This window comes from Acomys minous, assembly GCF_964271855.1.
Source record: "Acomys minous genome assembly, chromosome: 10".
NCBI lineage: Eukaryota > Metazoa > Chordata > Mammalia > Rodentia > Muridae > Acomys > Acomys minous.
The window spans coordinates 77,832,018-77,848,408 of record NC_140491.1 but is presented as its reverse complement, the minus strand read 5'-3'; the positions used below and the strand labels follow the sequence as shown (position 1 = coordinate 77,848,408).

Sequence of the window (16,391 nt, the reverse complement as noted above, 5' to 3'; positions counted from 1 at the left end):
TATAGTAAGAGGAAACACACTTATTTTTTGATACTTAAAATTTATAAATAACTATTAATTGCATCAAAGCTGCCTGATAGTCTGCCTTCATTAATTGCTAAGAAAATACATGTTCACATAAGGTTCACTTTCTCAGAACAAACGTAAAATATTATATTGAAGCCAAATGTGTAGACATATATAGGTAGATACATATGTAAATGTATCTGACAATACATATTTCTTGAGTTTATAAGCCTAGATGCTAACATACATGAATATTTTAAAATATATTTTATTAATTTATCCATATTACATCTCAATTGTTATCCCGTACCTTGTATCCTCCCATTCCTCCCTCCCTCCTATTTTCTCCTTACTCTCCTCCCTTATGACTGTGACTGAGGGGGACCTCCTCCACCTATATATGCTCATAGGGTATCAAGTCTCTTCTTGGTAGCCTGCTATCCTTTCTCTGAGTGCCACCAGGCCTCCCCATCCAGGGGACATGGTCAAATATGGGGCACCATAGTTCGTGTGAAAGTCAGTCTCCACTCTCCACTCAATGGTGGAGAATGTCTTGTCTATTGGTTAGATCTGGGTAGGGGTTCGAAGTTTACTGCCTGTATTGTCCTTGGCTGGTGCCATAGTTTGAGCAGGACCCCTGGGCCCAGATCTGCCTGTCATAATGTTCTTCCTGTAGGTTTCTTGGCTCCAGCACACAACAAGAATATTTGCTCATACATGAATATTTTTAAATGAACATTTTCAGATATTTTGGTAATTGACTTCCAGCAATCTCTCACTTAGACAACCTCTATCTGTAACTATTGAAACATTAATCTCTCCTATAAAGTGTCTGTACCTTGTGTAGAATGTGATGATTATCTGCTTCACTAGAATTTTATACCAACACGCATATGTGGAGAAAATTTCATATAATATAATAACTTTTGATATTCTATTCATAGATGTCTTAAATTTTAATTAAAAGTCGGATTTCATTATTTCTAGGTTAATTGTTAGGTATGCTACTTGGACTCAATCAGTGAATGCCTATCAAAGCCTAGTTTCATATGTGCTGGGTGTTAGCTTAGCGAAAAGCTAACACTGGTTGCTCGAAAGCACTACGTAATGTTCCTTCTTTGAAATGGCCCTTGCATCCTGCTTCTTCCTATCGTTCCTTGAATATAACCCTCGGGTACCACTCTCTGGTTACGTTACCAGCACAGGGTAGAGATTCTAGAAATGCCCCTGCTTAATAGAATCACTACCTCAGCACACTTCCTACCTATGAATGAAAAACAATGTTACTCTGATTTTTCTTATGATCAGAAGCAGAAAATTAAAAACATTAAATGACCAAGATTAAAATTATAGACACTAAGATAATTTCCAGGAACTTAAAGACATTTCCAACATAAGTCAAGGCTCCATAAGTAGTTTTCTGAAACTATTCTGGAGTTGAGATCGTAAAAATAAAAAAGAACACCAATAGCTATTTTTTTAAATAAATAAGCTAAAAGCTGTCTGATTCTTCTTTTAAAATTGAGTATGTATTCATCTCATGTTACTTGAACAACTGTTTGTCTACATGTATGTATATGTATGTGCCACTGGGTGTGCCTGAACATGGTGTCCAGAAGTGTCAGAGCTCTAATTATTATTCTTGGCACCTATTTAATGGCAGAAGCTTAAATCAGAGTTTGGGTAACCTACTCAAGTCTCACCTCAAAGAAATTCATGAAACTAATGTTACCGTACATGTATATCCAAAGAGTAACCAAAAAAAAAACAAACAAACAAACAAACAAAAAATAAAACAAACAAACAAAAAATAACCCTGTCATGTCTGTAGTACTTTACCATGCTGCCATTTGAATTTCCAGAGGTATGGTGGGTAATTATAGTTGTAGCTTACAGAACAATACCTTATTTGTGGAGCTGTGGCCAATAAAATTTAATGCAAATATATTCAGACATCATTTACTTACAATGTATATTTTCATCATTGCATGTTCATACACGTGATGGTAATCAGTGATTCAGAATCATCAACCTGCCACTACATGTCTGGTCCTTCAATGAAACTTACAAATAAAAGATAGCTAACCAACCATCCCAACAGACTCTTTAGTAAGATGTTTTTAGTAAAATAGTTATGACCTCAGGATGTAGATGTTTGTTTTATGTTTATTCATATTAGTGTTGAAATGACTTAGTGTGGGAGGTTTATCCTACTAATCTTTATATCACTTTATTTGTTCATCAACTGATCATTTTTTTTTCCCAGGGAGCATTGCTATCATTGTGCCTCTTGTCCTCTTGGTGACCTTGGTAACCACCCTAGTGATTGGCTTAGTGGTTTGTAAGAGAAAAAGAAGGTAAGATGCCACACTCTGGATTTATCTGTGGTGACTGAGCCTATGAAAATGGCAGAAATATTTTTCCTTAAAAACCAGGATTGATTATTCCAATCATAAAACCATTTCTCAGCTTATTTACTTTTATTACTTTTAAAATCATTACAACTTTACAAATATTCTTTCATTTTATGTTGAGAGAATCATTCCACATATATAGTCTAATGAAACTAACATCGGCATATTATTGACAATTTCTGTAGAAATTTACATTTTTAGTGAAGTTTCCTTGCATGAACAAGAATATCTGAAAATTGTCTTACTACTTTACTGTATATAATTGTTGGTATAAGTATAATTTACTATGCAAGCTGTCAGAAAATATACTCTTAATGGGTAATATGCATTAATTTACTTTATCTTCCAAGGAGTAGAAGCTATGCAGCTGCATAGATGTGGAATAATCTGGAAAATGTGAGTTTGAGAAGTAGAATTCAAGACATTGAGTTGGAAGTTATAAACAAGACATTGAATAGTTTCTTTATCATATTTGTGTTAATTAACTTTCAATCCAGAGGGGAAAAAAATAGAAATTTCACTTACAATTGAATTGTGAATTTTTCACTAAAGTAGTATTGTGTTCAGGAGACTTTTAGTTGAATATGTTCTTGTGTTAAATCATATTCACTGAAAAATAAATGGTCAAATTATGAGATTTCTACTCTTTGCGGTTGGAAAAATTCTCAAATATCAAAATTTTGTCAACTGTATTTCCATTCTGAATTTCTTTTCAGTTATACGATGTAAGCAAATCAGTAATTGCTTTAATAGTATGAAACTTAAATTCTGGTGACTGTATGATTGATTCTTATCTGTGTACATATCTTGTAGAACAAAGACAATTAGAAGAGAACCTATCATCAATGGAGGAATAAATGTAGAAATCGGCAATCCATCATACAATATGTATGAAGTAGACCATGACCACAGTGACGGGGGTCTTTTAGAACCAAGTTTCATGATAGATCCAGTAAAGGTAATACGTCTTAAGATCTTAACATTCCTGATGGGTGTAAGATGGAATCTCAGAGTTGTTTTGATTTGCATTTCCCTGATGATTAAGGAGGTTGAGCATTTCTTTAAGTGTTTCTCAGCCATTTGATATTCCTCTGTTGAGAATTCTCTGTTTAGTTCCAAGCCCCATTTCTCAATTGGGTTATTTGGTTAAAAAAACAAAACAAAACAAAACAAAACAAAACACTGTAGTTTTCTGAATTAAATCATGCATTTGTAATATTTACAATTATAGTAGAAGAGTTTAAGATATATTGAGTTATCTAGGCTCTTCTAAAGGAAAGATTATAATCATTTTCATTAGGGCTAATTTTACATGTTATCAAATGACAAACTCTTACATTGTAACTTTTCATGAAACATGTACCACTAACCTTAATGTAGTATATTTTACTTGATATTGAAAGATCAAGTGTGTTTGTCATCCTTAAGAATTTTTATATGAAAAAGAAAGCCTTCTTGAAAAATAGACTTGATTCTAGGTGGTCTGTAATGTTTGGATGTAGCTATGAATTGTTGCATTAAAGGTAACTACATTACAACTGACATCTTAACAGGTAGAGAAAGCCAGATCACAGCATCCATAATGATCAAGTAGATTGTGTCACAATTGTTTGATGTAATCAAATACAAATTATATTGCAGATATGCTTGCCTCTGATTAAAAATAAAGGTATCTTTAATCAAATTGATAAAATAGAACTGATGGTGGAATAATTTGAAATATACAGAAAGGAATACTTGTATATTTTACACTAGAAATTATTTCAGCAGTACTTGAATTTCTTATTCAAAAGTGTGATGAATTTAAAAAATGATTGGGTCTACATTCAAACTCATAGACCCACAATTACATTTTTTATAAATTTCTAATAGGAGACTTTAGTGGGAAAGTATTAAAAGACTAAATTGATGTAACTTATGTTAGTCTTTAGCAAAAACTCTTCTCTTTGATGCACATCTGAGGTTGCCTAATATTAGCAGTTGATGCTGAAGCATTTTTAACATACATATGCTCTTTGGTATATCTATGTTCTTCTAATGTTCATGAATAATATAATTATTAAGCACGAATATATTATGAATATGATGATAGTAACTGAGTAATTCTGCCTATATGTGCAATGAAGCATAAAAGCAGTGACCTTGCACAGAGACTGTTTTAGTTTTAAACATAGACTTTTAAACAGAAACTTTAAATTGGCAAATGAATCTTGAAATTTTATCTTTATCCTGATATTATAAAGTGGTGATGAACTGTTAGAAGAGGATAGTTGAGTCTTCAAGAAAGATTATTTTCTGATTTCTGAATTTTCAATGTCAAAGACTTCACTGGTGTATATCCAGAGCAAACCAATGAGACGCTTTAAGCAGAGTGTGCATCAGGAATGTGGACCTAACCATGGTTCTCACCTATGGGATGGACACAGATCTCTAGTTCTGCATGTTAACATAATCCTCCTTATGTGGCTTGTGGACAAAGAGTGTTTTATATTAGTTGTAGCAGTTACTTATATTTTGTATCAGTGAAAAATGTTTCAATGACTTTAGATGAGATAAAATTTTCTGTTTATGTACAGTCCAGGTACATAGGGGCAGGGCCCAGTGCTTTCAAGCTCCCACACACAGCACCGTCTATCTACCTAAACTCTGATTTGAAAGGACCACTAACTTCTGGGGTGAGAGAAACCGCTCATCTTTTCCTTCCCATCCCATTGCAAACCCTCGCCATTCATAAACCCATGCTTGACTTGGACAGAACTTGCCCTTATTGTGATTTTAATTAACAAGAGTTTGCAAAACAGACTTTGTGCTGTGTTCTTTCCATGCAAGAATGCTTATAAACATGTCACCAGTTTAGGCCAACTATGAAGTAGGTGATACGTCCTCTCTGGGATTTGGAAGAATTTTAAAATGTGTGGGCAGCCAGACATACTGAAAGAAATTTATTGTGCATTAATTTAACTTTCTTTGATTTAGTTGTAGTTATGTAGGTAGGCAGAGAGATTTTTATATATAAATATTGTATATGATGTGAAGCTAAATTAAAATATACTTAAATACTAAATATGTCTTTATATTGATAAATTAGAGATGGCCTAATGAAATCTAAGTCACTTTTTAAGATTTAGTTATTTGGGTTGAGAAATAGCTTTTCTGTCCATAGTCACAAAGCTCATTTTAAGCATAACAGTAGGCTGTGAATTTAGAGGATCCACTCACCTCTTGGCCCTGACCATCAAGCCCTTTTCATCTCACTGTCTCTCCAAAGGCGTCTCCTTTGCATGCTTATAAGGACTTCATATTTGCTTGCTGTGACTAAAGTTAAAATACTGCATAAAAAAGAAAACCACAAACTAATCCAAAACTCCATCAAAATAAAAGTGAATTGGCACTTTCTTGTGTTAAATCAAAGTTTCTTCAACAATGAATATTGAATGTCATTTCCAACAGAAAGAGCTTGCTTTTGTTAGCCTTATTTTTTCTTCAAATGCACCCACGCCTGTGAAACCTCGGGTGACAATGAGTTCAAGATTACTTAGCAGATTCTAGAAGTACCTCCACAGCAGGTACATATAGGCTCTTTGAAGCAAAAATACTCTATTTTAAAGGCACTTTACTGATATATTTTGTTATTTTGACTTCTCTTCATTTACTTATTTTTAATTCGCATAAAAATTTAGAAGAGCAAATCCGTTAGATGATTTTTGCATCTATACTTTGTGTGCCTTCTGAGGACTTGCACTAGCAGTCAGAGGTAGCGGCATTGGGTGAAAGACCAAATAAAATCTTTGATAGTCAAGTTTAACATTTTCCATTAAATATATAGTAAGTATAATTTTCACAAGGACATACTGGCTTTGACTTTTTTTTCCCCAAAGTTTCTTTTTGGCTTCCAAGCTACCTTAAAAATGTTTGTACATTAAAGTAGACTAAAATCTATGAACATACATTTTATATTACATGTTATTATTAAAAATAAACTCACTACAAATTAATTATTGTTGTCAAAAAAGATAGTAAAATTAGGTTTATTTTCTTCCTCTTCCAGCCAACAAATTACTCCAACCCAGTATATGCAAAATTGTATGTGGATGGACAGAACTGTCGAAACTCCTTAGGAAGTGTGGATGAACGGAAAGAACTGCTTCCAAAGAAAATTGAAATTGGCATCAGAGAGACAGTGGCATAATGGACATTTTTCTATGCTGTATAAATGTATAAAATATAAGGATTACTTTTGTATGTTCCAATGGTATTATACTTATTTTAGCATCAGCATTATCTCTTTATCTTTTTCCTGGTTAATTGTTTTCTGAGTTTTGGGGGTTTTATTTTTTTGCTAATGAATATTGATTCACCATTTTTATGGTATTTTTAATGAAAAATAACTGCACTACACTACAACTTACAACAATGCTGCTGATATGACACACCTTTGAATTTGTTAAAAAATTAAAAAACAACATATTCCTTTGTAGAGTTAATACGAGCAATCTATTTTATAAGAATTTTTGGTTCTACGTTATCAGCAAAGTACTCTACACTTTAGCATCCTCTTGTCTGAATACAATGCTGTTGTATTTTTGGTTGAATTGGAAGGACAAACTTCGTCATGGCCATAAACACGGATTCAGACTTGACTGAGAATACATAGGCCTTACAAGTTCAGCATCTCCTGCTTTGAAATTTGTCTCACATGACAAAGAGGTCCTGGAATTTTTGAGGAAAAACTTTTTAAAATACATAATATTAATAACTCACATGAAAACAAATTCCTTGCTTTCCAAAAATGTAATAGACTCAGTGATATACAAAACATATATCCCCCCTAACAGCAGTGATGTTTAGCTTGATAGAACATAGCAAACTTAGCCAGGACAGGACTACTAGCACTTGCTGTGGGATAGGACTTGTGTCTTTCTTTAGTCCTGAGACACACATCCAGCCAAGAGCACAGCAGTACATGGCCATCATGTCTTATACATTTCTTTCCAATATGTTCATAATGTGGATGAATAGCATACCCAAATCATGCTGAGCACTAGAAAACCACACAAAATAGATGAAATGTTTAGTTTTGTTAATGCACACTATTTGCTAGCTCAAAGAGAGTTTTCTTTGTATAATAGTAATTGGTAAATATTTTCCAGATACCATATCACTAATTAATTGTCCTCCCAATTCAACTATGATTCAAGGATCGTTCAAGTGATAAGACTAACTTGCCATGTTGTCAGGTGGAGAGTCTGCTCTGTGCCATTAGCATTGGTAATTTGGTTCCTCTTTGATTATACAAACACACAGATGCATTCATTTTGTTTGTTTTCAGGTTTTGATTATAACAAATATGGTTTACTTAAGTTGTATGAAAAGATAGCATTTTTATACAAATATCTTTAAAGGCACAAAAGTTTTATTCATAAGCTGTGGGGGTTTTTGTCCCTCTGATAGACATGACTGACTTTTAGCTGTCATAATGTATTAATCTAACAGATGAAATATGTTTGTGGTTGCTCTCTATCCCTTTGTACAAGCATTAAAAACTGCTGTTTTATAAGGAAACTTTTTGTTGTACTATCTGCATGCATACTACCTATTTCTAAACTTTGCCATACTGAGGCCTTTATAGGATATTGATTTATGTAATACTTGTGTGATTTGCTTGAACAATGTTATGCATACCATAAAATTTTTCAGGTTCTTGTTTAAGTACATTTTTTAAATTGAACAGTATTTTTCATTTTGGTTATAATAGTCATTTTGCCTATGTTTCTACAATGAAGTGTTAAATACTTTATAAAATTGTTGACTGACTTATTTAAATGAAATTCTACATATTTAAATGTTTGTGTTTGGTAGTCTTTAAACTGATAAAAAGTCTTTTGTTATATAGTTTAAATAGTCCAATATTATCTTCAAAAACATATTTTAAAGGGAATGAATAATTTTTCACAGCATAATTGAAGAAGCATTCTCTCTTCTTTTAAAGTGGAAAGTTTTCCTTACAATTTCCCTTTACTGTCTTCTTGCTCTTAAGATGGACTCCAAATTACACCTGAAAGAAATATGTTACACGTGCAGCAATATGACTGTAATAAGCCATCATTATCCTTTCCCTTCCCTTTCCAAAACAATGCACATCATGGGAGAGTGAGCATCCTTAAGATGCTGTATGCAAACCTCACTTTAAGTGACACACTCATCAGTATTCGTCTAACACATGGAATATCAGACTGCAGTTTCTTTTGTTACTTTTAATATTAATCATAGCAAAATATGGGAAGTGCAGCAAGCAAGACATACCATTAATGAGTTGCTTTCTTCCATTAGACATTTGTGAAAGCGACAGTCAAGAGAAGTGTTTTTACTGAAGAGAGCCCTGCCTTCATCTCTGTTCACTATTGTTTTACTCTACCATGATATGGAAAACTGTGCATCAAAGTCAATAGCCTTTATTTGTTGAAAATTTACATTGGCCATAACAGAACAAAATATTTTAATTAATGAACCTCAATCTCTACTACTTCTGTTGTTCATTCTCTATTCCTATTACCTAAGTTCTATATAATTATATTTTGTAATTTTCTACTACCAAAAGCTAAGTAAATGCTTTAAAAATCAAGTATACAAATCTTCACATTTATCTTGGCAATTTTTTTATCAACCACACTAACATGATGCTTTCTGGGGGAATTTCTTTAAACGTTGGTGTGAAATGTCTTAATTTTTAAAATCAATTGTTCCTAGTAAACCTGGCCCTTCTACAAATATCTTTCCATAGAAGGATTTTCAAGCTCTCAAAATCTTAAGCCAGGCAATTCTTAAGCTGTTCTTAGCAGGGTAAGAACCTGGGTTCCTACACTGTATTCAGTAAGGGGGTGATAACAACACATTTCAAAATGTTGCAACAAGGAGTGATATCTAATGATATTTTCAGATAATTTGGGGGAAACAAAATTAGCTATGTTAAAGGAAACTCGTATAGATATGGATGCTGTCTCTCACTGTTAAATAACTCCAAGCTAGAACAGAACACAAAACAAACTTTTAAACAAAATCATGCCAACTCCAAATTTAATAACGAAGATGAGACCAGAAGGATCGCTCAAAAGGAAAAGTCAGATGTCACCAATCCTGAAAACTTGAATACAGACCCAGGGTCCCACACCATGTAAAGAGAATACTAAGGTCCACAAGTTGTTTTTGACATCTACATGAGCTGTGACATGAGCAACACAAATAAATAAGTAAATAAATTTTATAAATTTTATAAAATAATTATTTAATATTTTCCAATATTGGTCATTCAAACTTAAGAATATTTGACTCTTCTACAAAGCACCTGAGTATGGTTCCCAGATCCCAAATGGTAGATTATAACAATAGATAACTTCATCTCCAGGTACTATAACACCCTCTTCTGATCTTTGCAGGCAGAAATACCCTTGGTACACACAAATACATCCAGAGAGGACAATTATTTATAAGAAATAGAAATAAAACATTAATAAAAACTGATGGTACCCATGTTACATTTACGAAATTTCTAGCACACTATGTCTAAGCAGAAAAAATATTTTACTAGGATCTTGTATGTGTTTGTCAGCAATCAAGCCTTTTTATTTATGTATATGTATTTCATTTATTTTATTTGAAAATGAAGCATTTTTTGACTTTTACTTTATCATGTTTTTGTTTTATGACTCTGAAGTTTGAGGTTTAATTTTGTTATTTTCTTGCTAGAGGGTTAGGTTTTGTTTTTATGGAAAATCAAATATACCAATATACTACCTTAAGTAGTGAGAGAAGACCAATATGGGTGTTATGACTATATTGTACAAACTTCCACAGATTCCTAATATATAATAGAAAATAATTTCTCAAAAAGTAGAACACAATTCATCATTCCCTAGTTTTTCCTTACCTACCATTAAAAAATATTATTAATTTGGTGGGTTGAAATTAACACACATGTGGAGGCCAGAGGACAATTTACAGGAGTTTGTCCTTTCCTTCTACCATTTTCATATGAAGATCAAACTCAGGTAATCAGACTTAGTAAAAATCTATCTCCTTTATCTTCTGAATTTCTCAGTAGCCTTTTAAAGAAATATTGTTTGAAATAGGTTTCCCTGTAGCTCAGTCCTGCATCTGTGTCCCAAATACTATAATTATATTAATGAGTCACCATATCAGGTTTTAGAGATGCTGCTGTTACAGCTCAGGGTTTACCTCCCATCCTGTGTTTTTCTATTTTTAAATATAATCTGTGGATGTAAAAAAAATCTTACTTCTTAGTAAGAGAGTTACCAATATGTTGGTTCAATTCTATAGGATAGTTTTAGCTAAAAGATTAAATTTATGAGAAGAGCCTACATTGGCAGTCAGTGATCAGTGTGAATGTGTGTAACACTTTACCTTGTGCATAATACACTATGATCAGTCCATTTAAACAAACATCTGATTTCACAATATTATATAACATTAGCAAGTAAAATATTGTTAGTAATCATTTAGACTTTTCAAGAAGCAAGTAGGCGGTCTACTGATATTCACAAGCAAATTCACCAGATGTAAAAATAAATAGCAGGCATTGAAGACGAGAAATTGGTACTTTGTTCAAAGAAAATGTTAAATCCAAAAGTCCCTGGGACAAAATACCCAGGGAATCTGGAATATTATGAAGAGACTGAATCTAAGAATAATGGAAATAGAGGAAGGAGAAAAATCCTAGGTCAAAGGTACAGAGAATATTTCCCTAAATTAGAGAAAGAGATTATAAAAAGATACGAGAAGCATAGAGAACACCAAATATATTGACCTAGAAATAAAAGTCATGTCAGTACATAGTAACTAAAACACTAAACATACAGAACAAAGAAAGAATATTGAAAGCTGAAAGAGGAAAAGACCAAGTAGCACATAAAGGCAGCCATATTGGAATAACATTGGACTCTTAAAGTCAAAACAGTCTCAATAGAGGGTCTCCAGACTCTAGTAAGCACCCACAGATTACATCCCAGACTACTTTATCAAGGAAAATGCTCAATACATATAGATGGAGAAAATAACACATTCCATGTTATAATCAAATTTACCACTATCTCTCTACAAATTCAGCCCTACAGAAGAGGATTAGAGTGAAAGACTCAACATAAAATGATTAATAAACTGCAGAAATCACAAAGAATAAATAATCAAGACCATCAAATAAAAGAGGGGAAGTATATGCATGCAAACACACACACACACACACACACACACACACACACACACACATTAACAGGAATCAAAAAACATTACTTATTACTATCACTCAATATTAATGACCTCAATTCCAAAGTAAAATGACAGACTAAAAGAATGGATTAAACAAATCAAAAACAAAACATGATCCATCCTTCTGTTACATTGAAGAATCATGCCTTATCATCAAGGATAAAATCAGGTCAAGGTAAAAGGATAGAAAAAGATAGTCCAGCAAATGGACTTAAAAGCAGTCTTGCCTAATCATTTAAGTCTGACAAAATAGATTTCAAGCCAAAACTAATCAGAATTGATAGGGAAAGGCACTACAAGAGGAAAAATCAACCAGAAAGATACTTGAATTCCTAACATCCATGTAACAACCAGTAGAACACTCAAGTTCATGAAGAAAAACCACAACTACAGCTTAAATCACATACTGACATTCACACACCAACAGTGTGAGATTTTAAAACACTATTCTCAGCAATAGGCAGGTCATCCAGATGAAAACAAATGAGAAATGCTGGTACAAACTTACATTATAAACCAAATGAAGCTAACAGATAATTATAGAACATTTCACCTAAACATAAAAGAATATAGTTTTTTTTCTCAACACCTCATAGAACTTACCTCAAATTTAAACACATACTAGGACACAGAGGTACTTGCTACAAGTATAAGAAAAATTGATAGAGAAATTTTAAAATACCATGTATTCTATATGATCACCACATATTAACATTTAATATTAACAAAAACAGAAAGATCAGAAAGTTTAAAAAGTCATGAAACTGAACAACTAACCACTGAATGAAAAAATAGGTCAAGAGAAATGCTTTTTTTTTCTTTTTTTATTAATTTATTCTTGTTACATCTCAATGGTTATCCCATCCTTTGTATTCTCCCATTCTTTCCTCCCTCCCATTTTCCCCTTACTCCCCTCCCCTATGACTGTGCCTAAGGGGCACTTCCTCCCCCTGTATATGTTCATAGGGTATCAAGTCTCTTCTTGGTAACCTGCTGTCCTTCCTCTGAGTGCCACCAGGTCTCCCCCTCCAGGGGACATGGTCAAATATGAGGCACCAGAGTACATGTGAAAGTCATTACCTACTCTCCACTCAACTGTGGAGAATGTCCTGTCCATTGGCTACATCTGGGTAGAGTTCAGCCACTTTGGAAATCTATCTGGTGCTATCTCAGAAAAATGGGAATAGGGCTTCCTCAAGACCTAGCTATTCCACTCCTTGGAATATACCCAGAAGATGCTCCAACACACAACAAGAAAATTTGCTCAACCATGTTCATAGCAGCCTTATTCATAATAGCCAGAACATGGACACAGCCTAAGTGTCCATCAGTAGAAGAATGGATAAAGAAACTGTGGTACATATACACTTTTACTCAGATATTAAAAACAAAGAATTCCTGAAATTTGTGGACAAATGGATTGAGCTAGAAATGATCATAATGAGTGAGTTACCCCAGAAGCAGAAAGACTCAAATGGTATATACTCACTTATATCTGCATACTAGAACAAAGCATGTCTTAATGCTACCCAAAAGTAACAATATATTTACTAGTAGGCAAAATTTTAAAACTCATAGGATTGATTTAAGTACTGGAGTATTTGGCAGGGGCAGTTGCTATGATAGTATCTTTAATTACTAGTTCTAAGTTTGTATACCTGCCCAATATTAAAAAGACAGTAATGTATATTGTAATTGTTGAGGAATAAAATAAGCTAATTTTATCTGTGTCAATGGTTGATAGACAATGCATTTTTCATATAGCAAGATAAATAAGCAGACAATTAGGGTATTATTTGATATATAAAATTTAGATTAATTTTATCCACCATAATGGTAGAAAAATCATGATTTCTTATCTAGTTTCAAAATATAAGCCTCTAAAGATATAAATCCAGTAATTGAAGCTAAAGTCAAATACCCGTAGAAAAAAATTTCATTCAATCATTTCATTTTAGAGCTTGTGACAATTATTAAATTTGTAACAGAAAATGAAAATATTCAGAACATTTGAGTATCATTAGGTATCGTATCCAAATTCAAAAAACAGCAAGGCCCATAAAGGTAATCATGTTTGCTCTTCAATAAGATAATGTTATGTCAGGAAAGACATAATACATTCAATGATTCATACAGAAGTTTTGCTTGGCCTATCAATGTACAATTGTGGTGCATATAGAGTTTGGTGAAATTATTAAGGATATTCTTTCTTTTGTGGAGGTAAAGTGGTTACAAAAAGAGTTAAGTAGAAAAACATCGAGAAGCTGCTTCATCCTTTTGCCAAAAGCGTAAAACAGAAGCAATAACTCATCAGTACAAGAATTGCAGAGATTAGTGCCCACAATAAATGTTTAAATGATGTAGTGGTAGTTCCTATAGTAAATCATTTGTCAATAAATAAGTGTGCTGTGGCACATGACAGCAGGATAACATACAGCTTGTGAAGTTATGGTCTTAGATGAATATCTTACAGGAATATACAGGAAGGCATGATCAGTGTGTAATACTTATAGATAAGTCTGGAAAAACTCTTCTATTTTATTCTATTCTAAGAACAGTGGGCAGCTTTTTATGATTAAAGAATAGCAATATACCTTCCCCCTTTCTTGCAGTGACTTTGATCATACATATTTTCCAGAATCACCTAGTGATATAAGGAAATCATAAACAATAGAGGAAGCTTGGTAAACTAGTAGTGTTTTGTAAATTTTAAAATTCATTTTCAAGACAGTTATTAACTGGGCAAAATATTCAAGCTATGTAGTTGACAAAAGGATTATTTTGGCTTGTTTTGGAGTTTCCAGGGTATCATCAGGTTGGTCTGTTGTTCTAAGGCCTTTGGTGAAGTGTCAAATGTCAATGAAAGCATGTGGCAAACAAACAACCCTCAGCTTAGGGCAAGAAGGAAAATGGAGAGAATGGGGTTGTGATCCACAGAACTCTAACCGTGCTTCACACATCCCAAGGATCCCACAACCTCTTAAGAATCCATCCCCAAGCCTCTACCACATGGGCCTTGAACCAAACCACAGTAACTAATATTATCATAACATGTTATTTTGCTAGCACTATATTTTTACACTCTAACCTCCACATGCAGAACCATGGCACTTTGTTCCTACCTCTTCCCCATACTATGAATGAATTGTCTATTTCCCTCATCAGAGACATAAAGTTGTTTTTATACAAATCTTTCACTTGCTTGGTTAAAGTTATGTAGTCTGTGGCTATTGTTAAGGTTGTAGTTTTCATAATTTCTTTTTCAGTCTATTTGTCATCTGTTTACAGGATGGACACTGACTTTTTTGAGTTGATTTTGTATCTAGCCACTTTGCTGAGGTTGTTTCTCAGATGTAGGAGTTACTTGGTAGAATACTTGGGGTCACATGTATACTATAATATCATCTTCAAACGGTGATACTTTGACTTTTTCGTTTCCTATTTGTATCCCCTTAATCTCCCTAGTTGTCTTATTGCTCTAGCTAGGACTTCATGTAATATATTGAAGTATTATGGAGAGAGATTACAGCCTTCTCTTGTTCCTGATTCAGTGGAATTGATTTAAGTTTCTCTCCTCTTAGTTTGATGTTGACTATGGCTTGCTGTAATTTCCTTTACTATGTTTAGATATGTGCCTTATATCCCTGATCTCTCCCAGAGTTATAACATGAATGGCTGTTGCATTTTGTCAAATACTTTTTCAGCATCTAGGGAGATGATCATGTGGGTTTTTTCTTTCTGTTTTTTTATATGGCTGATTCCGTTGATAGACTTCCATATATTGGACCAAGCCTGGATGCCAAGGCCGAAGCTTACTTGGTCATGGTGGATGATATTTTTGATGTGTTCTTGGATTTTGTTTGCAAATATTTTATTATTTTTGCATTAATACTCATAAGGGAAGTTGGTATGGCTTTCTCTTTCTTGTTGGGTCTTTGTGTGGCTTACGTATAGAGGTGAACGTGGCTTCATATATTGAGTTTGGTGCTGATCCTCTGTTTCTATTTTGTGGAATAATTTGAGGAGTATGGGTATTAGTTCTTCTTTCTAGGCCTGGTAGGATTCTGTTTCTGTGGGAAATGATCTGTCTCTGTGCTTGTGTGTGTGTGTGTGTGTGTGTGTGTGTGTGTGTGTGTGTGTGTGTGTGATAGAAGATTTTTGATGGCTGCTTCTAGTTTCTCAGGGGATATAGGACTATTTAATTTGTTTGGCTCACCTTGATTCAACTTTGCTAAGTGGTACTTTTCAAGATAATTGCTGTATCGTTTAGATTTTCAAATTTTATGGCATATAGGCTTTTGAAGTAAGACCTAATGATTCTTTAGATTTCCTCCATATCTGTTGTTATGTGCCCCATTTCATTTCTGATTTTGTTGAGTTGCATACTCTCCCTTTGTCTTTTAGTAAGTTTGGCTAAGGGTTTATCTATCTTGTTGATTTCCTCAAACAACCAGCTCTTGGTTTCCTTGATTCTTTAAATCGTTTTTTGGTTTCTAATTTGTTGATTTCAGCCCTAAGTTTGATTTTTTCCAGTCTTATACTCTTCTTGGGTGTGTCTGATTCTTTTTTTCCCTCTAAGGATTTCACATGTTCCATTTAGTTGCTTGTATGAGATGTCTCCAATCTCTTTATGAAGGAACTTAACGCTATGAACTTTCCTCTTAGCAACGCTTTCCTTATGTCCCATAGGTT

The 16,391-nt window shown here is 33.5% G+C and overlaps 1 protein-coding gene across 5 annotated transcripts in view; it reads left to right on the top strand.

The window, feature by feature from the left end:
- LRP1B (LDL receptor related protein 1B) overlaps nt 1-8,560 on the top strand; it is a 1,938,012-nt gene extending 1,929,452 nt beyond the window's left edge. For 4 of the 5 annotated variants that reach the window (XM_084800259.1, XM_084800256.1, XM_084800258.1 and 1 more), the window contains 4 exons: nt 2,273-2,363; nt 3,234-3,378; nt 4,997-5,095; nt 6,469-8,560. In XM_084800259.1, the coding sequence (XP_084656385.1) occupies nt 2,273-2,363; nt 3,234-3,378; nt 4,997-5,095; nt 6,469-6,609 (476 nt within the window). In that variant the 3' untranslated portion in view covers nt 6,610-8,560. The remainder of the gene's footprint in view (nt 1-2,272; nt 2,364-3,233; nt 3,379-4,996; nt 5,096-6,468) is intronic. The other variant, XM_084800257.1, reaches the window with a different exon arrangement.
- The last annotated feature ends 7,831 nt before the right edge of the window (nt 8,561-16,391 follow it).